Source organism: Choloepus didactylus, chromosome 2 (assembly GCF_015220235.1).
Source record: "Choloepus didactylus isolate mChoDid1 chromosome 2, mChoDid1.pri, whole genome shotgun sequence".
NCBI lineage: Eukaryota > Metazoa > Chordata > Mammalia > Pilosa > Megalonychidae > Choloepus > Choloepus didactylus.
Window position 1 is genome coordinate 203254122 of NC_051308.1, and position 22414 is coordinate 203276535.

At 39.0% G+C, this 22414-nt stretch overlaps 1 protein-coding gene across 1 annotated transcript in view; it reads left to right on the forward strand.

The window, feature by feature from the left end:
- The window catches only part of ZSWIM5 (zinc finger SWIM-type containing 5), a 250126-nt gene that overhangs the window by 217059 nt on the left and 10653 nt on the right, over positions 1–22414 (forward strand). Inside the window, exons 5-11 of the mRNA XM_037827381.1 lie at positions 706–885; positions 5314–5490; positions 17975–18121; positions 18632–18769; positions 20157–20417; positions 20628–20763; positions 21505–21662. Coding sequence (XP_037683309.1) covers positions 706–885; positions 5314–5490; positions 17975–18121; positions 18632–18769; positions 20157–20417; positions 20628–20763; positions 21505–21662 — 1197 coding nt within the window. The remainder of the gene's footprint in view (positions 1–705; positions 886–5313; positions 5491–17974; positions 18122–18631; positions 18770–20156; positions 20418–20627; positions 20764–21504; positions 21663–22414) is intronic.

Genomic DNA, 22414 nt, shown 5'->3' on the forward strand with positions numbered 1-22414 from the left:
TCTCTATGCCTGCTTCATAGCAACCATGCAGGAATTGCCCTTCACTATCATTTCAGAGTTTCCCTTTTCCTTTCTCCTGTGTTGGACCCCATTTTCTGTATCCTACATTCTACTCTCTGGGTTTACTCTCTTGCTTTGGTGGCGCACATCTTCCAATAGCTTTCTAAGATAGGGCACACAGTAAATGAATTTTCTACAATCCAGGATGAATTTTTCATTGTTGGATGTCTGTATTCCACCCTAACTTTTGATTGATACTTGGATTGGGTATAAAAATCTAAGTTGGAAATCCTCTTTCACTCAGAAATTTGAAGACATTACTCCATTGTCCTCTTAGCTTCCAGTTGCTGTTGTGAAGTACCAGACCATTTGAGTTCCGTATGTGGTGTATGTGTATTGCTTTTCTCTCTGGAACCATATATTTTCTCTTTGTCTCTATAATCTGAAGTTTCACAATGATATCACTTGCTGTTGATCCAGATATCAAGATGGTCACTCTGCTTTACGGAAGCTTGGAGAAGGAAAAAATAACCTGGTTCTAAAAACCCTAGTAGCAGACCTGGTTTTTAATATTGAGAAGAGCTGTTGGTTTGGAAATTTCCCCTAACAACTAAAAATAGAAGGAAAAAGAATAAGCTGAAACATTAGCACTTATATATTAATCAAAAAAGAGATATCAAAAATGTGGGTTGGTTTATTTTCCAGGTGCCTTATGGGTGTGCATCATTTTAAATCCACACTGCAAACTGGAGGAAAAATCCTGTTGGCTGCAGCAACTGCAGAGGTGGAATGACCTGGACGTCTGTCCCCTGGAAGATGGGAACTATGGACATGAGCTACCCAACATCACCAATGCACTTCCCCAGAATGCCAGTCACAGCCCAGGTAAGCCAAGGAACTCTTCGTGCTGGGAACTCCAAAAGTTGGGAGGCTAAAGCCCTGGAACATTTGTGGCTGGACAGCCTTTTTGCTATCAGAATAGTCATCCTGAATAAGAAAAGCCTGCCATCTTGTTCATCTTGAAATGCCAAAGCTTAAATAAAGATGAGCTTTTATCTTTGACAGTGGGGATTCAGTCGTTTTCCACATCTAGAGTGTCCTTATCATGCCCATCATAAAGACCTAGAGCCCTCTACATGAATCCTCTCTAACCTTGAGGTTCTTAATGTCTCATGGTTTTAGTTCAGAAGTTTTACTTCAAGGGAGGATAGAGGGCCTGTAAAAAGCACCTTTAAAGAGTATCCAGAGAGAGAGGATTGTGGGAAGATGGCAGAGTAGGAAGCGCCAGGAATCAATCTCTGACCAAAACACTATTGAACTGGCAGGAGCTGTCTTAAGCAATTATTTTTAAACTCTGAATTCTAGTGGAATACTGTGTAACATCCAGGCAAGAGCTGGACGAAGAGACTGGTAAATTGTGGTAAATACTGGTGAATTTCACCCTCCAGGTAGCAGCTACCATCCCTCATCCCCCAACTGCATGGCAGACAGCAGTGGGGACTGCAGCCCAGGCTCCTGGTCTGATCCCCAATCATTTGCTTTAGATTAACTACTTCAGATCGTTGGAGGGGCCAGCTCTCATGGCGTAACACCCCCACCCTGGGAAAAGTGGCAGAGGAATCTTAACAGTACCTATTTTTTTTCTTTTTTCTCTTTCCATTACACATTTGGGAGCAGAAAGAGTGAAAAAGCCACAAAGTGATGGCTCCAGTCCTCAACAACAACAAAATCCTAGCAATCCTAGAGGAGTAGGAGAACCAGATTTCCAGAGTAATAGCAACATAATATTCACAATGTCCAGTTCTCAATAGAAAATTACAAAATGATATTATTTAGCCATAAGAAGAAATGAAGTCCTGATACATGCGACAACATGGATGGACCTTGAGGATATTATATGGAGTAAAATAAGCCAGACACAAAAAGAGACATATTGTATGGTCTCACTAATATGAACCAATTATAATAATGAGGAAACTCTTGGAGTCAAAATCTAGAGTATAGGTTACCAGGAGACAGAATGAGGGTAGAGAATGGGGAGCTGATTCTTAATTTGTACAGAATTTTTAATAAGGTTGATTGTAAATGTTTGGAAATGGATAGAGGTGATGGTAGTTCATTACTGTAAATGTAATTAACAGCACTGAATTATGGGTTTTATTAGGGTTGAAAGGAGAAGTTTAGGGTTGTGTATGCCACTAGAAGGAAAGCTAGAGGATTAAACATGTGGCTGTATAACACAGTGAACCCTATTTTAGATGACTGTGGTTAATTGTACAAATACAAGAATATTCTTACATGAAACTACAACAAATGCATGTCACTATTGCAAACATTAATATTATGCTGTTATATGGGAAAAATAGAACTAATGCAAACTATGGACTATAGTTAACAGTAATATTCTTTTAGTAAGTTGTAACAAAGGTACTATAACAATGCTAAGTGTCAATAGTAGGAGTTATAAAGGGTATGGGATTTTCTTTTTGAGCAATGAGAATATCCTCAAGTTGATTGTGATGGAAGTACAGCTCTGTGATTATACTGACAGCCATTGATTCTATACTTTGTATGAACTATATGGTGTGTGAATAAAACTGTTTTATTTTTTAAATTGCAAAACACATGAAGAAACAGGAAAGTACAGCCCATTCACAGGAAAAAAAAGAATTTGCCAGAAACCAAACCTGAGGAAGCTCATATTTTGGAGCTGTTAATCAAAGACTTTAAATATGTGGCTATTCATACCCTTTTACCTGTGATTACCCTGCTTAAATATTTATTCTAAGGAAGCAATTATAACTGCATAGATATTTACATACAAGAATGTTCATTACTGAGATATTTTGATAGGCAATTTAAAAGATGTTAGAAACAATGTAAATGTTGTTTAGGTGCCTTATGGGTGTGCATCATTTTAAATCCACACTGCAAACTGGAGGAAAAATCCTGTTGACTGTAACAACTGCAGAGGTGGAATGACCTGGACGTCTGTCCCCTGGAATATGTTCAGTGACCTAAAGGAATCCAAATACAAAGAACTAAAAGAAATTAAGAAAACATTTTCTGAACAAAATAGAGATAGACATTATAAAAAAGAACTTTGAAGCTGCAAAGTACAATAATGGAAAAACAACTCAGATGGATTCAACAGCAGATTTGAACAAGACAGTTGAGAAGACAAGTGAAATTATCCAGTGTGAGGAGGAGAAAGAAAATAAAATGAAGAAAAATGTACAAAAGGCTAAGGGATATGTGGAACACCGTCAAGTGTACCAACATACACATCATTGGAGTCCCAGAAGGACAAAAGAAAAAGAAGGAGGCAGAAAATGTATTTGAAGAAATAATGGCCCATAACTTCCCAAATCTGATGAGAGACATGAATATACACATCCAGGAAGCACAATAACCTCCAAGCAGGATAGACTCTATGAGATCTACACAAAGATGCATTAGAGTGAAATTGTCAACGTCCAAAACAAAAAGAGGATTTTGAAAGCAGCAAAAGAGAAATGACTAGTCACATACAAGAGATCTCAATAAGATTAGCAGCAGATTTCTGCTTAGAAACCATGGAGACCAGAAGACAATAGGATGGCATATTTAAAGTCCTTAAAGAAAAACAATCAACCAAGAATTCTATGTCTAGCAAAATTATCTCTCAAAAATGAGGGATGGATTAAGACATTCCCAGATAAACAAAAGCTAAGGGAGTTCTTCATCACTAGACCAGACCTACAAAAGATGGTAAAGAGAAATCTATAGGTTGAAAGGAAAGGACAATAGACAATAGATTGAATAAAGATCGCCAGTAAAGGTAACAATGAGCAGATATAAATCCCAGTACTATTGTATTTTTTAATTTGTAATCCCACTTTTTTCTTCCTATGGGATCTAAAAGGCAAATGCATAAAATGTCATGATAAATCAATGGTTTTGAATTCATAATGTATAAATATGTAATTTGTGACAAGATCTATATAAAAGTGGGGAAATTGTACACTATAGGAGCATAGTTTGTGTATACTATTGAAGTTAAGTTGTTATCAAAACAAATGAGATTGTTACAGATTTAGGATGTTAAATTTGAGTCCCGTGATTACCACAAAGAAAATATCAGAGAATATACAAGCTCATAGACACAGAAAGTAGAGTACAACTTACCAGAGGTGGTGGGGGCAGGGGGAATGGGGATTTAATGCGACATGAATATAGGGTTTCTGTTTGGGATAAAGGGGAAGTTCTAGTAATGGATGGTGGTGCAGATACTGCAACATTGTGAATGTGAGAAATCCCAGTGAATGGTATGCTTGGGAGTGGTTGAGATGGGAAAGTTAATGTTGTATATGTATTACCACAACTGGAGAGAGAGAGAGAGAGTCAGAGAGAGAGAGAGAGAGAGCGCACAACTAACGAGACAATGACATAACATGATATGTGAACTTAGGAACCCCCTACTTCATAAGTCAAGTCCTCAATCTTGAGGGTTGCTCTTGTGAAACTTATGGTTATAAAGGGGAGGCTAAGCCCACCTATAATTATGCCTACAAGTCACCTCCAAAGAACCTCTTTTGTTGCTCAAATGTGGACTTTCTCTCTCTAAGCCCAACTCTGCAAATAAATTCATCACTCTCTCCCCAACGTGCGACAAAAAAAAAAAAACAAGGACACACAAATGCAATATGTAATCCTGGATGCAATATAACAAGGAAGTAGAAAAGGCTCAAAAGGACATTATTGGCACATATGAAAACATCGGAATATAGATTGTAAGCTTTTTATTAATGTTAAATGTCTTGACCTTGAGAACCATACTTAAGGTGGTTACATAAGTGAATACCTTGTTCTTAGGAAATATATATGGTAGTATTAAGTATTCAAGGAGCATGATGTATTTAACCTACACTCAAGTGTTCAGAAAACAGTTTGATAAATCAGTGGACGGTTAGAAAGATGTATAGGTAGATAGATGGACTGATAGATATATGGATAGTTATAATAATATGGTAAATGTGGCAAAATGTTAAAATTGGTGGATCTGGGTATCTTGAGGTGATAGGAGTATGCTGGAATTTTCTATATGGGGTTTGTATTATTTTGTAACAGTCCTATAAGTTTGAAAGCATTTCAAAATAAATTTTAAAAAAAAGAAAGAGGCAACACAACTAACACCCAGATAGATAGCCACAGGGCTGTTTTCACTTAACCACATACTATCCTTCTGCCTGTCCTTCCACTCTAAAAAAGATGTAGGCACTACAGCTTCAGATTGCTCAACATTTGAACTGCTGTATTTCTTTCTTTCCCCAGACTCCTTATCCAGACCAAGACGAACAGTGTTCACTAGAGCCATCGAGGGCCGTGAATTGCATTGGCAGGACAGCCACTTACAGCGAATAATCAGCAGCGATATGTATATAGCTCCTGCCTGCCAGCGGGAAAACGAGAGACTGCTCTTTAATTCCCAAGGCCAGCCCTTGTGGCTTGGTAAGTCTAGCCTTCTTACCAAGAAATTCTTCTTTCTGACGCTGAAATCATCGGTTCTCCCTTCAAGGCCTTCAGCTGATTAGATAAGACTTCTCTCATGGCTGAAGGCAGTCTCCTTTGTTAATTATAGATGTAATTAGCCATAGACGCAATCAACTGGCTAATCCATGAAACACCCTCACAGTAACAATCAGGCTATTGCTTGCGTGACCAAACAACTAGACACCATAACCTAGACAAGTTGACACATGAACTCAACCATCACATCATTTAGCTGTCTTCCTACTCTCCTTCCCATTTTCCCCTTCTTCCTTTGTCATCACTGCATAGAGCCATTCCATCAGGAGCTTAAATGCTCCTCTGAAATAGTTTCCTGGAATGGCCTTCTAGCACCTTTATCCTTGACTTTATCATAGGATACCCCTTCCAAAATAGACATTCTTTTTTTAAATATTCATTTTCTGAGTCTCACAACAGTGACACACATTTTCATTGTCTTCTCCTAATCCCTCACCCCGTATCTTTGTCTTTCTCAAGATTTTGCTCATTCTGGATATATCCCTGTCTCTCTCTTGAAAGCCCTGGCAAGACTCACTGTGGGTCACCCACTGAAGTTTCCTTTGATCATCTTTCCTCTTGTCTAATCCAACACTTCTAAAACATAATCATAACAATTTTATAAAAAAATACACACCTCATTAATAACCAAAGATGCAAATTAAGGCAACACTGAATTACTACTTTTTATTATCAAATGGTCAGAGATTTTTTAAATAATTAGTTTCCAATAGGGGAGAGGTTGCAGAGATAGGTTCTCTCATATACTACTGGAAGGGGTGTTAATTCTAAAAGTCTTTAAAGGGTACTTCAGCAACATTAATCAAAAGCCTTTAAAATACATTCATACTCTTTGTTTCAGAAATTTATTCTGAGGCCATAAGTAGCTAAGGTTATGCATAAAGCTAGAGGGTTCAGGTCACTTCCGGGGAAGATGGCAGAGTAGAGAGCTCCAGGACTCACTCCTTCCTCCAGAAGAGGTATTGAATGGGCAGAAAGTGTCCAAAACAATTGTTCTGGGGCTCTGGAGGCCAGAAGAAGACTGTACAGCATCCATGGAGAAAGAGGAGGAAGTGGCTGAGAAACTGAGTAAAGAACTGTGGATAGCTCACTGCAAGTGGCAGCAGGCCACCTTGCAGTCTCACTCATGGTTAGCTGCTATGGACAGAAAGTGATATAAAAATCCTCTGCCCCAAGAACACTGGGGGTGGGGGGGGGGGGACGGGTATGGCCAAGCACTGACCATGGCTTTTGATTAGTGAATTTGGATTGTTGGATCCCAGCTCAGAGCTACTGTTTCAACCCACCCCAGTCAAAGGTGGATATAGCCATTGTTTAAGCCTCACCACTGACAGTGGAAGAGGTGGTGGAGGTTTAAAGACATAGTGCCTCCTTAGGGCTGTGGGTAACACTTTGCTGAAGGGTGCCATCTGCTGGGCAGTCCAGTGAAGTGCAGCTTTGGGAAGCCATCAGAAAAGCTTTTGACATCTTTCTTGACCCTCTCCCCAGGGATCTTTGGGGCTGGTCTGAGCCCCCTTCATGAGTCCCTGGACCTGTTATGGCTTGAAAACACTGACTTGGGAAAGCTCTCTCCAGGGTGACCCTCCTCTCAGAATTTGTCCTCCAGGCAAAAGCAGCTGGAGATGATGGAAAGAGTGTAAAAAAAAATACTATGCAGTCAAAACAAAAACAAGCAGAACAGAACAAGATTCCCAGAGAAGGAACAGAGGAAAGGAAGCTTTCTCCTGGGGGTGAAACAATTGCACAAATAGTGCAATCTTAAAAATTATACTTCATATTCAGGGCAAGAATCTGATGAAGAAGAGTTGAAAATCTGATCAGTTAAACATAAGCAATTCTAAACTTCTAGAATAAGTTGAACCAAGTGTCAAAAAAGCCTTAACACAAAGACAATCAACAAGAGAGAAAAACTGACCTCCAGAGTAAACTTGTCAAGATAATCAGATGCCTACATATCAGAAAAAAATTACAAGCCATTCTAATAAACAGGAATATATGGCCCAGTCAGAGGAACAAATTAAAACTTCAGAGAAGACACAGAATTTGGAATAACTAATCAAAGATGTGCAAACAAATGTCCTAAATCAATTCAAGGAGATGAAGGAAAATATGGCTAAAGAGATAACAGATATTAAGAAGACACTGGGTGAGCATAAAGAAGAATTTGAAAGTATAAAAAGAAACATAATTATGGGGATGAAAGGCACAATAGAAGAAATTCAAAATAGTCTAGAGGCATACAACAGAAGATTTGAATAGGCAGAAGAAAGAATCAGCAAACTAGAAGACAGGACAATTCTTACAGACAGAACAGATAGAGAAAAGAATGGAAAAAATTGAGCAGATTCCAGGGACTTCAATGACAGCCTGAGACACACAAACATATGTGTTGTGGGTGTCCCAGAAGGAGAAGAAAAGGGAAAGGGGGCAGAAAGACTATTTAAGGAAATAATGGCTAAAAATTTCCCAACTCTTACAAAAGACTTAAATATACATGTCCAAGAAGCGCAACATACTCCAAACATAATAGATCCTAATAGACCTACTCCAAGACACATACTAATCAGAATGTCAAGTGACAGAGAATTCTGAAAGCAGCAAGAGAAAAGCGACTTGTCACATATGAGGGAGCCACAATAAGACTAAGTGCCAATTTCCTATCAGAAATCATTGAGGCAAGAAGGCAGTGGTATGATATGTTTAAGGTACTGAAAGAGAAAAACTGCCAAGCAAGAATTCTTCATCCAGCAAAACTGTCCTTCAAAAATGAGGGAGACTCTGGTGGGCACTCTTACACACAATATAGACAACCCTTTTTAGGTTCTAATGAATTGGGGTAGCTGGTGGTGGATACCTGAAACTATCACACTACAACCCAGAACCCATGAATCTTGAAGACAAGTGCATAAAAATGTGGCTTATGAGGGGGGACAGTGGGATTGGGGGGGGCCATAGAGATCGCACTCCCATTTGTCTAGTTTGTGGATGGATGAGTGGAAAGGTGGGGGAAGGAAACAAACAAACAAACAGACAAGGGCACCCAGTGTTCTTTTTTACTTTAGTTGCTCCTTTTCACTTTAATTATTATTATGATTATTTTTGTGTGTGTGGTAATGAGGGTGTCGGGGATTGATTTTGGTAATGAATGTACAACTACGTAATGGTACTGTGAACAGTCAAATGTACGATTTGTTTTGTATGACTGCGTGGTATGTGAATATATCTCAATAAAATGAATAATTTAAAAAAATGAGGGAGAGTTTAAAATATTCATAGATAAACAGAAACTGACAGAGTTTGTGAGTAAGAGACATGCCCTACAAGAAATACTAAAGGAAGTTCTGCAGCCTGAAAAGAAAAGACAGGAGAGAGAGGCTTGGAGGAGAGTGTAGAAATGAAGATTATCAATAAAGATAACTAAAAGGGTAAAAAAAAGAAAAAAATAAGATATGACATATAAAAACCAAAGGATAAAATGACTGAAGTAAGTACTGCCTTCACAGTAATAACAATGAATGTTAATGGACTAAACTCCCCAAGCAAAAGACAAAGATTGACAGAATGGATTAAAAAATATGAGCCAACTGTATACCATCTACAAGAGACCTTACATTCAAGGACACAAATAGGTTGAAATTGAAAGATTGGAAGAAGATATTCCATGCAAACGGTAACCAAAAAAAGAGCTGGAATAGCCAAACTAATATTGGAAAATAGACTTTAAATGCAAAACTGTTAGAAGAGATAAAGGAGGATACTATATCCTAATAAAAGGAGCAATCCACTAAGAAGAAATAACAATCATAAACATTATGCACCTAACTGTGGTGCTCCAAATACACAAGGCAACCAGTGGCAAAACTGAAGGGAGAAATAGACACCTCTACAATAATAATTGGAGACTTTAATATACTGCTCTCATCAATAGATAGAACATCTAGACAGAAGATCAATAAGAAAACAGAGAATTTGAATAATATGATGAATTAATTAGAACTAACATACATTTACAGAACATTGCACCCCAAAACAGCAGTATATACATCGTTCTCTAGTGCACATGGATCATTCTCCAGGATAGGCCACATGTTGGGTTACAAAACTAAATCTCAATAAATACTAAAAGATTTAAATTATACAATATATATTCTCTGACCACAATGGAATGAAGCTGAAAATCAATAGCAGGCAGAGAACTGGAACATCCAGAAATATACACGAGTTAAATAAAATACTCTTAAACAATCAATTGGTCAAGAAGAAATTTCAAGAGAAATCAGTAAATATCTTGAGATGAATGAAAACGAGAACACAACATATCAGAACTTACAGGATGTAGTGAAGGCCGTGATGAGAGGGAAATTTATAGCCCCAAATGCCCACTTTAAAAAAGAAGAAAGAGCTAAAATCAAAGACTTAACTAGAGGAACTAGAAAAAGAACAGCAAGCTAAACCCAAAGCAAGCAGAAGGAAAGAAATTACAAAGATCAGAGCGGAATAAGTGAAACTGAGAATGAAAAAACAATAGCATTAAGAAAACCAAAAAGTTGGTTCTTTGAGATCAATAAAGTTGACAAACCCTTAGCTAGACTGATGGATGGATGCAAGGAAGGAAGGAAGGGAGGGAGGGAGGGAGGGAGGAAGGAATCAGAAATGAGAGGAGGGGAATTACTACTGACCCCACAGAAATAAAAAGGATCATAAGATGATGTTATGAACAACTGTATGCCAACAAATTAGACAACTTAGATGAAATAGACAAATTCCTAGAAACATACAACCTACACTGACTGTAGAAGAAATAAGAGACCTCAACAGATTAACTACAAATAGAGATTGATTCAGTCATCAAAAATCTCCCAAAAGGGGGACAGAAGAAGATGGTGGCATAGAGGGGAGTGGAAGTTAGTTAGTCTCCCCAGAGCAGCTAATAATCAGGAACAACTAGTAAATGATCTGGAATAACTGCTGGGGGACAGCCGTGACTGTCCACACATCATGCACCAAGCTGGATTGGGAGGAATGCCTGAGATCACAGTGTGGAATCTGTGAGTAGAAACTGCAGACATGAGCCAGGACACCCCTCCCCCTTGGCAGCCCAAACTGCAAAGCCTTGCTGTGATAGAGAGCAGCACTGTCTAAACAAGCAAATATTCCTCAGTCCAGCTCCAACTGGGGTTTTAATTGGCAAACGTGGACTGCTCAATGAAAGCTGCAAATCACCAACAAGAAGACAGAGGCTTTTAGTGACAGCTGACGTTGAAGAGCCAGGGGACTTCTCTGTGCTGGGAAGGGGACCCAGAGGAACAGGTGCTATCTCTGGATGGCAGATGAAGCTGGGGTCCATGGACTGGCCCTGAAAGGGGGCTTTCTGTCCCTTTTTTTCTCTCTCAGTTTGAGCGGCTCAGTGGAGAAAGACTCAGCCATTTTCAGTTCACGGCACTCTGCAGTGGAGAAAGCCTCAGCCATTTTCAGTATGCAGCCCTTGGACCCAGACAAGGGTGGAGATAGCAGAGTCAGAGAGACAGAGAACCCATTTAAATGCAAATGAAAACTCCCAAGGGGTGTATCTTCCCTAAGAGGAAAGAGGTGGTGCTCAGCTCTACTACCTACCTTCCATTCAGAACCAGACTCCAGAGCCTGGGGGAAAACAGCCAAAACAGAAACTAAGGACTAAGGGGACCACACCTCCTTATACCAGTCAGGAGCTAGAGGCTAGCAGGCACCACCTGCTAGCAGGTTAGGAAAAGCACAGCAGCTTGAGGCCACACAGGGTGTGTCAATCTTCTAAGATACACCCTTAGGGAAACCTGATACTGAATATGTCCTCCTTCTGGGACATCAGGCTGTTCTGGTCTGGGAAAAGCTGATTGGGGTAGCCAAGGAAACCAGATGCCTAGACAACAAAAAACTACAACCTACACTAAGAAAAACAAAGTTATGGGCCAGTCAAAGGAACAAACTTACACTTCAACTGAATTACAGAAACTGAAACAACTAATGCTAAATCAATTCAAAAAGTTTAGGGAAGATATTCAAAAGAGATGAAGGCTATAAAGAAGACACTGGGCAAGTATAAGGTAGAAATCAAAAGTTCGAAAAACCAACTGGCAGAATCTATGGAAATGAAAGGCACAACACAAGAGATGAAAGACACAATGGAAACATACAACAGCAGATCTCAAGAGGCAGAAGGAAACACTCAGGAACTGGAAAACAAGACACCTGAAATCCTACACACAAAAGAACATATAGGGAAAAGAATGGAAAAATGTAAGCAACGTCTCAGGGAATTGAATGACAACATGAAACACATGAATGTACATGTCATGGGTGTCCTAGAAGGAGAAGAGAAGGAAAAAGGGGCAGAAGCAATAATAGAGGAAATAATCAACAAAAATTTCCCATCTCTTATGATAGACATAAAATTACAAATCCAAGAAGTACAGCATACCCCAAACAGAATAAATCTGAATAGGCCTATGCAAAAACACTTAATTATCAGATTATCAAACATCAAAGACAAAGAGAGACTCCTGAAAGCAGCAAGAGAAAAATGATCCCATCACATGCAAAGGAAGCTTGATAAGACCATGTGCAGAATTCTCAGCAGAAACCATGGAAGCAAGAAGATACTGAAAGAGAAAAACCACCAACAAAGAATCCTATATCCGGCAAAACTGTCCTTCAAATATGAAGGAGAGTTTAAAATATTCTCTGACAAACAGACAACAAGAGAGTTTGTGAACAAGATACCTGCTCTACAGGAAATACTAAAAGGAGCACTACAGACAGATAGGAAAAGACAGGAATGAGAGGTTTGGAACACAGTTTTGGGTGATGGTAGCACAACAATGTAAGTACACTGAACAAAGATGACTGTGAGCATGGTCGAAAGAGGAAGTTTAGGACCATGTGGGACACCAGAAGGAAAGAGGAAAGATAAAGACTGGCACTGTATAACTCAGTGAAACCTAGAGTGCTCAACAATTGTGATAAAAGGTACAAATATGTTTTTACATGAGGTAGAACAAATGAATGTCAACATTGCAAGGTGTTAAAAATAGGGAGGAATTGGGGGAAAAATAAAATCAATGCAAACTAGTGACTATAATTAACAAAAACATTGTATTATGCTTCCTTTAATGTACCAAAGCTAAATGCATATAAGAGGGGGACATAAGGGAGGTGTATAGGACTCCTGGCATTGGTAATGTTGTCTGACTCTTTATTCTACTTTAGTTTAAAGCTGTCTTTCCTTTTGTTGCTTCCTAGCTGTCATGATTTTTTTTCCTCTTTCTGTTTTCTTTTTCTTTTGTCTCTCTATCTTCTTTGACTCCTCCTCCTGCTTTGTGGAAGAAGTGGAGATGTCCTTATGTGTAGTAGTGACAGTGGTGAATACAAAAATACGTGACTATACAGAGAACCATCGATTGTTTACTTAGGATGGAATGTATGGTGTGTGAACAAAACCATCTTAAAAACAAATGGGTTGATGAAGAAACCTTGAGGGCGCTATATTGAGTGAATTAAATCAGACACATAAGGACAAATATTACAGGGTCTCACTGATACGAACTAATTATAATATGTAAACTCATAGACATGAAATATAAGTTACCAGGATATGGAAAGAGGCTAAAGAATGGGGAGCGGTTGCTTACTATGAACAGAATGTTCAGCTAGGTTGAACTTAAATGTTTGGAAATAAACAGAGGTGCCGGTAGCACATTGTGATAATAACTAACAGGGCTGAGTGATGTGTGAAGGTAGTGGAGAGGGTAAGCTCAGAGTCACGCATGTCACCAGAAGGAAAGTTAGAAGTTAAAAGATGGGAATGTATAAAACAGTGAACCTCGTGGTGGGGAATGTCTGTGATTAACTGAACAAATATTTGAAATCTCTTTCATGAACCAGAACAAATGTATGACACTATAACTAGAAGTTAATAATATAGGGGTGCATAGGGAAAAAGTATACCTATTGTAAACTATATACTACAATTAGTAGTATTTTAACATTCTTTCATCAACAGTAACAAATGGACTATACCAATACTATGAGTCAACAATGGTGGGGGGTTGTTAGGGGTATGGGAGGATTTGAGTTTTGTTTTGTTTTGTTCTGTTTTGTTTTGTCTTTATTTCTTTTCTGGAGTAATGAAAATGTTCTAAAAATTGAAAAAGAATTAATTGTGGTGATGCACAGCTGTATGATGGTACCAGGGGCAATTGATTGTACACTCACTTTGGATCTTTGGATAATTGTATGGTATGTGAACAATCTCACTGAAAAAAGAAATCTTAAAGAAAAAAAAAACCTCCCAAAAGAGAAGAGCCCAGGACCAAATGGCTTCAGAGGTGAATTCTATCAATCACTCCAAGAAGAATTAACACCAATCCTGCTCCAACTCTTTCAAAATATTGAAGAGGAGGGAACACTACCTAATTCATTCTTTGAAGCCAACACCATTCTAATACCAAATGAGATAAAGATACTACATGAAAAAACAATTACAAATTTCTCTTGTGAATATAGATGCAAAAATCCTCAACAAAATATAGAAAATCGAATCCAACAGCACATTAAAAGAATTATACACCATGATCAAGTGGGTTTTATCCCAGGTATGCAAGTTGGTTCAACACAAGAAAATCAATTAATGTAATCCACCACATTAACAAAATGAAGGGGAAAAACCACATGATCATCGCAATTGACATAGAAAAGGCATTTGACAAAATCTAGCATCCTTTCTTGATAAAAACACTTAGAATACCAGAAATAGAATGAAACTTCCTCAGCATGATAAACAGCATATATGAAAAATCCATTGCCGCTGTCATACTTAATGGTGAAATCTGCAAGCTTTCCCTCTAAAATCAGGAACAAGAAAAGGAAGCCCACTGTCACCACTGTTATTCAACATTGTGCTAGGAGTTCTAACTAGAGCAGTTAGGCAAGAAAAAGAAATAAAAGGCTTCCAAATTGTAAAGGAAGAAGTAAACTTTCACTATTTGCAGTTGATATGATCCTATATATTGCAAGTCCCCCAAAAAATCTACAAAAACCAACCAGAGGTGGCTGGAGAACAGGGAGGAAGGGAGGGGAAAAAAAAACCAACCAGGGCTAATAAACAGTTCTGCAAAGTGGTGGGATACAAGAGCAACACTCGAAAATCAGTAGTGTTTCTATACACTAGTAATGAGCAATCTGAGGGTGAAATCAAGAAAAAAGTTCCATTTACAATAGCAACTAAAAGAATCAAATATCTAGGAATAAGTTTAACCAAGGATGTAAAGGACTTGTACAGAGAAAACTACAAAATATTCCTAAAAGAAATCAAAGAAGACCTAAATAATTGGAAGTAGAAAGCCAATTATCAAATTTATTTCAACAGGTAAGGAGCCCCGAATAGCCAAAAACATCTTGAAAAACAAGAACAAAGTTGGAGGACTCACACTTCCTGCCTTTAAAGCATATTACAAAGCTACAGTGGTCAAAACAGCATGGTACTTGCACAAGGATAGCTATATTGACCAAGGAATTAAATCAAGAGTTCAGAAATAAACACTCACATCAATGGCCAATTGATATTTGACAAGGCTGCCAAGTCCAGTCAACTGAGAAAGAAAAGTTTCTTCAACAGATGGTGCTGAAGGACTGGATACACATATGCAAAAGAATGAAACAGGACCTCTATCTCACACCATATACAAAAATTAACTCAAAATGGATCAAAGACCTAAATATAAGAATCAGAACCATAAAATTCCTAGAAGAAAATCTAGGGAAGCATATTCAGGATCTTGTTTTAGGCAATGGTTTCTTAGACTTTACACACAAAACACAACAAAAGAAAAAATAGATATATGAGACCTTGTGAAAATTGAAAACTTTGGGGCATCAAAGGACTCTGTCAATTAAAAAGACAACCTACTCAATGAGAGAAAACATTTGGAAACCACATATCCAATAAGGATTTAGTATCCAGAATATATAAAGAATTCCTACAACTTAACAGTACAAAGACAAACAACCCAATTTTAAAATGGGCAAAAGACTTGAATAGGCATTTTTCCAAACAGGAAATACAAATGGCTAAAAAAGCACATGAAAAGATGCTCAACATCACTAGCTATTAGGGAAATGTAAATCAAAACCACAATGAGATGAGATATCATTTCACACCTACTACAATGGCCACTATTAAATAAACAGAAAACTACAAGTGTTGGAGATGATGTGAGAAAATAGGAACAGTCCTTCGCTGCTGGTGGGAATGTGAAATGGTACAGCCGCTATGGAAGACAGTTTGGCGTTCCTCAGGAAGCTAAGTATAGAATTGCCATATAATCCAACAATCCTGCTACTAGATATATACCCAGAAGAACTGAAAGAAGAGACTTGAACAGATATTTGCAGACCAATGTTCATAGTAGCAATATTCACAATTGCCAAAAGATGAAAGCACCCCTAGTGTCCATCAACCAATGAATGGATAAATAAAATGTGGTATATACATATAATGGAATATTATTCATCTGTAAAAAGGAATGACATCCTGATGCATGTGGACAAAACAGATGAACCTGAGGACATTATGTTGAGTGAAATAAGTCAAACACACAAGGACAAATATTGTATAATCTCACTTTTATGAACTAATTATAATGAGCAGGCTTGTAGAGTTAGATCTAAGATATAAATTACCAGCAGAGAGACTGGAGTTAGAGAATGGGGAATTGATGCTTAACTTGTACAGAATTTCTATTTAGGCTCATTGTAAAGGTTTGGAAATGAATGGTGGTGATGATGGCACGTCATTATGAGTGTGATCAACAGCACTGAACTATATAGGTGGATGTATAAGAATGTTCTTTCCTGGTTTGTGACAAATGTATGATACTAATACAAGGTGGTGATGATGCAGTAGTATATGGGGAAAAAGTACACCTAATGTAAATAATGGATGGTAGATAGAACTATTTTAATTATCTTTCATCAATTGTAACAAAGTTAACTACTGTTAAAAAAATAGTGTATATATATTTTTAAAGTTTATCATCCATAGTAACAAGTGTTCCACACCAATGCAAGGTGTTGGTGGTGGGGTGGTATGGGACTCCTGTATTTATGCATGATTGTTTTGTAAACTCACAACTTCTCTAATTAAAAAAAAAGAAAAAAACTAGAGTGTTCCTTAAAGCATGGATATAAACAATTTACAAATGTGAAAAATTGGAAACAATCTAACTGTTCAACAATAGAGGATTGATTAACTCAATGGACAGTACACATATTAAGTAGAACATGTCATTTTCAATGTTATAGAAGTATATTTAATCACATGGAAAGATATTTACAATGTGTTATTAAGGGGAAAAAGCCAATTACAAAACGATGTTTATAATATATCCCACTTTTATTAAAAAATAAGTAGAAAAATCTAGATGATCTTGGTAGTGAGATTATAGATTGTTTTTATTTTATATCTTTTGTTTATCTGTATTTCCTCCTATTCTGCAATAATTTCTATAATTTTTAATGTTACCTTTAAAAGCAATCACAGAGTAAATCTAAATCTCTTTATTGTCACTCATTCATTTAGAAGCCTTTGATAGTCCCCCACTATCCCTAAAGTAGATCCAAATTTCTTAGTATGGCATTCCAAGCTCTTCACATTCCAGACTTTCTCTACCTCTCCAGTCTATCTCCAGCCACATAACCCAACCCTAGCTATTTGCCATACTCTGAAGATATTATATATTGTACTTTTTTCTGTTTTACCTATATGCCTTTGCTTTTATGTTCCTTTTGCCAGGAATGCATTTCAGTGTTTATCCATTATTTAAAATCTTGCTTGTCCTTCAAGGCTCAACTCAAATATTATTTTCTCTCTGCATGTATTTCTATCATATCACTTCTTTTGAACTGTTTTATAATTATTTTTTTATGTATCATTTGTGAGCTCTTTGAAGACAGTGACCATTTCTTATTCATCTTCATATTTCCTTTGCCCAGCACACTACCTGACACATAATAGAGGTTCTCAGGAAATGTAGGATTAATATGTGAATGATGCCTTTCCTTTAAGTTGTTGGTTCCTGTCTCCTCTGGGTTCCATAGTACAAGTTTTCAAAGAGATACTACATTCTATTATCCTAGTTGTGTGTCCTTTTCTACACTATACCTCCACCTTGAGGCTGCAGGGTAGCTCTTTGAAGGTAGTGCCTGGGATTTATTCAACTTTATAGCCTTAATAGAAAAACACAGTTCCTGGTATACAGTGGATGACAGGTTGAATTTGAGGAACTTCCGTGAAAACAGACTCCCTTTGTCAAGCATGAATTTTCCTGAGTTAAAAAATTTAATTCAACCAAAATATTTTCTTCTCATCTGGTAGAGCATGTACCTACAGCCTGTGCCCGGGTTGATGCCCTGCGTTCCCATGGTTATCCAAAAGAGGCCCTCAGACTCACAGTCGCCATTATCAATACTTTGAGGTTGCAGCAACAGCGGCAGCTGGAAATCTACAAGCATCAGAAGAAAGGTATAATGATTAGAAGTCGTCTAAACCCTAATGTAGACCCTCAGGGGATACAAGGCATAGTACTTAATTTTCATTAAGTATTATGGGGTGGGCGTAACAGGGGTTAAGGAATTCCAGGTCATTCTACCTGCTATGTGACCTGGAATACTTCACCTTACCTCTCTGAATGAATCTCAGTTCTCTCATCTGTAAAATGATAATAATAATTCCAACCTGCCTTCTTCACAGGGCAGTTAGAAGGCCCAAATAAGATCTTGTATGAGAAGACACTTTCTAAACTGTAAAGCTGTATCCACATGTGTGCACTGCCAGGAGGCAGCCTAAATGCAGACCATGTGACCTTACAGCTGACTGGTAAGCTTGTGACCAGTCCTGTCAACCCAAGGCAAGACAATGAGGGAAGCTCTTCTTTGATTCTCGGGGCCAAGGCCAGAAGGATACTGAAGAGGGGACCCTTAGGCAGGGTCAGCAATGTATCCCACTCTAAAATTTTGATCTGCTTGCTTCCAGAACTGTTGCAGAGAGGAACCACAACCATCACAAACCTGGAGGGCTGGGTGGGCCACCCCCTGGACCCCATTGGCTGCCTATTTCTCACTTTGACTGAGGCCTGCCGCCTGAATGATGATGGCTATCTGGAAGTATCAGGTACAGAGGTCAGCCTGAGCAAGGCAGGACTGCCCTTAGCCACCCTTTCCTCCCTGCCAGACTGTTCTGCCCCTCCTGCTGCCATTTCTTCTTTTTGTCCAAACTGGGCCTCCCCTGAGAGATTTCCTTGGGCCTCCTCTCTTTTCTGCCTTTCTGCTGCACTGTAGTCTGACCCTGTCCTACTTTCCCATTTTTCCTTGCCTGACTTCCTTTGCTCCTCTCTTAATGCATGAATGCCAAAGGAGTGTAGTCCAAAGGGAATAAGTAGGACTAGAAGAATTTTAGGGGTCAGAGGCAAGGCCTCAGATCAGTCTGGGAAGGGGAAAAAACTTCCATCAGTGTGTTTGTGACCCTTGCAAGTGCATAGTACTCTGGTTTCCATTGAACTTTCTTCTTCGGGATGGTTTCATACCAAGTTTCCAAATGAGAAATAGAGGGTAAACAGTAGCCAGGACTAGAAAGAGAAATTACTTTTTCTCTCCTGTATGCCATTACTATCTTGTATACATATATCTGTTATAGTATTTAGCATGTTGAATTACAATTTGTCAACAAGTGAGTATTCTTACTAGATTGTCAGTTCCTTAAAAGCGGAAATTGGGGCTTACTCATCTTTGTGATCCTAACACTTAGCTCAGTACCTGTCATTTAGTAGTCCTCCATAAATACTTAACTGTTTGGGCCAAGGAGAAAAGGAAAGAAACCAAACACTAACTTTTAAACCTGTGCTCTGTTCCTGAAACTTTGAGCTTAGTGGTAGAGATGTGGAATAATAATAACATAAAAGTTGCAAGTGTTACAAAAGTAAGAGTTTAACTGGATGGATTGAGATTTCTCTGGGTGGAGAAACATAGGATGGCCCTAAGCAAAGTTAGAACTGCCCTAATCTTTCTTCTGATCCCCTGCAAAGGAAATCAGCATCTTTGGTCTGTTTCATCTGAACAGCAACACTTAAATCTTAAAAACCTGAGGTTGTTCTTGGGATTCGTTCATCTACCATTGACATACACTTAGTTCCTTCCACATGCCAGGCTCTGGAGATACCAAGAACAATAAGATAAAGTCTTTTCCCTTTAAGGTACTAACACTCTAATGGAAAGAGAGAGACACAAAACAGACAATTATGGCATTATATAATGTGCTAACAGAAGATAAGTACTTCCCCTACAGGCCTAGCCAGTCCCTATATTAGGAAGGAGCAAGAAATCTTTCTGGCTCTGTATAACCTTTTTTTTTTTCCAGTATATTTTCCTTCTGCCCTGGAGTTCTGATTCAGCTTACCTGTGATAACTGTTAGTGGGAAGCTGTATCCCAAAGAGAGAAGGAGAATGGGGTAGAAGAATCCACCAGGTCTGACTTAAGGAATTTGGTGCCCTGTTGCCCTCAGATGTAAGTGAAAGCAGACCTCCTGTGTACCAGCATGTACCTGTGGCTGCAGGCTGCCCAAACAACAGTGAGTCCTACCTGTCATTAGCCCTGGAAGTTGCTCTGATGGGGATGGGTCAACAGAGGGTGATGCCTGAAGGCCTCTACGCACAGGACAAGGTGTGCCGCAATGAGGAGCAGCTCCTGAGTCGACTGCAGGAGCTGCAGCTGGATGATGAGCTAGTGCAAACACTGCAGAAACAATGCATCTTACTGCTGGAAGGTAAGTTGAGAAGTGTTAGCACAGTGTCTTTGGCCTATGACCCTGGGCTCCCCTGTCTAACAGAGCACAGGTACAGGAGCATTTATGGCATTGATGCGCCAGTGACGGTTCCCATGGCTAACAGACACACGCAGGATCCTGGGGCTCATGTCCGTGCTGGTGAATGGAAGATATGGGTAAATAACTGGCTGACTTGTCTTCTTGCTACAGGAGGCCCCTTCAGCGGTCTGGGAGAAGTCATCCACCGAGAGAGTGTGCCTATGCATACCTTTGCCAAGTATTTGTTCTCAGCTCTTCTGCCTCATGATCCAGACCTGTCCTATAAATTAGCCTTACGTGCCATGAGGTGGGTAGCCCTTTCCCAGCACTACTGATTCCACCAAAGCAGAAGTTTCCAATTTTCTTTTCTTTGTTTATCTCACGTTCTTCAGTCTCCTTCTCCTTTACTCTGTTGGACCTGCCACCAAGTCTGCCCTTGATGGATATTAATAGATATGGAGATATAGAACCCCCAAGACCTGAGCCTCCCTGTTCCAGAGCCACATAGGCAGCCTGGAGAAGAGGTTTGAGCCCTTCTAGAGTTCAACCAAGTTATAGTTCCCAGGGACAAGTTCCCGTAGGCATCTGGGGGAAGTAGAGATAGGTCTGGTAGAGAAGATATGAGAACAGTGAGAAATGGGCATCATATTTCTAAACTAGAATAGGATCCTTGGTTCAGGCAGATGGACCTCTAGGATACAACAGACCATACAGAAGAAGAATTTAGTTAAACCATAAGACTGAAAGAACTCCTCAGCTCAAACAGGAAAGGACTGCTGAGAATAATTCTTACACTTTTAAAAATAACCTTATGGTTCTTGAAGTGCCTTTCAAGTCCATTTGTAGCGGGGACCATTCCACTTAAGTTCTGCAAGTGCCCAGGCACCCACTCACATAGAGCACTGTACCCTGGGTTTAAAAACTTTCACAGCTCTTAGTTAACCCTTTGCTGCCCAGTTCCTCCCCAGCAAAGAACAAGCTTCTCTAAGGTGACTCAGAGTGGCAAAGAGTCTGGATGGTGGCTGATGACTCTTCCTGGGTCTTCTAGGTTACCTGTTCTAGAAAACTCAGCTTCTACAGGTGACAGTTCCCACCCTCATCATATGGTGTCTGTGGTGCCCAGCCGTTATCCTCGCTGGTTCACGCTTGGACATTTGGAATCACAGCAGTGTGAACTGGCCTCCACCATGCTGACTGCTGCCAAAGGTGAGCATAGATGTACCTTAGGCTCCTGCACCCCAACTATGCCTGCCCAGATCTGGCCTGTCAAAAGCTTGCCCTGCAGTCTCCTGAAGAAGAGAAGCTATCTGGCTTCTTTTGACCACTTGGAATGATAGGGATCCTCACTTAGAAGGCTGCCATTGAAAAGAGCACCTGTGAGTCAGAAGACCTGTATCCAAGCCAAAGCTTGGCCCTACTTACTCATGGTAGAACCTTGAGTATACAAAATAAAGTGATCTTTAAAGTCACTTCACCTTTCTAAGCCTTAGGTTCAAAATCTATAAAATGGGAATCACTGTCGGTGACCTGTCAGCCTCTCAAAACATTGGAAGATCCAATGAAGTATGACTAGGATAGACCTGCAAAATTCCTTACAGATATGAGAGTTTGTGATTTTTCTAAGGCCTATGGTCAGAAGACAGGTAGGCTAAAGTGGCTCTCAGACGTTTCAGCTCACATCTCTCTGTCAGTTAAACAGGTTTCACCACAAAGAGAAGTGAAAATAAGCCCCTGTATAAGGATCTATAATAAAATACTAGCTATCATGGACTTATTTTTCTGTATTTTTCTGGCATCAGGAAACTGTACGAATTTCTAAGTATTTTTATTAAGAATAATTTTTTGTTGTATCTTATTACAAAAAATTCATGATCATTGTAGAAAAGGTAAAAGATACAGATAAATCAATATAAAAATGATTGATAACCCAGTACAAAAATTGAACAAAGCACATGATC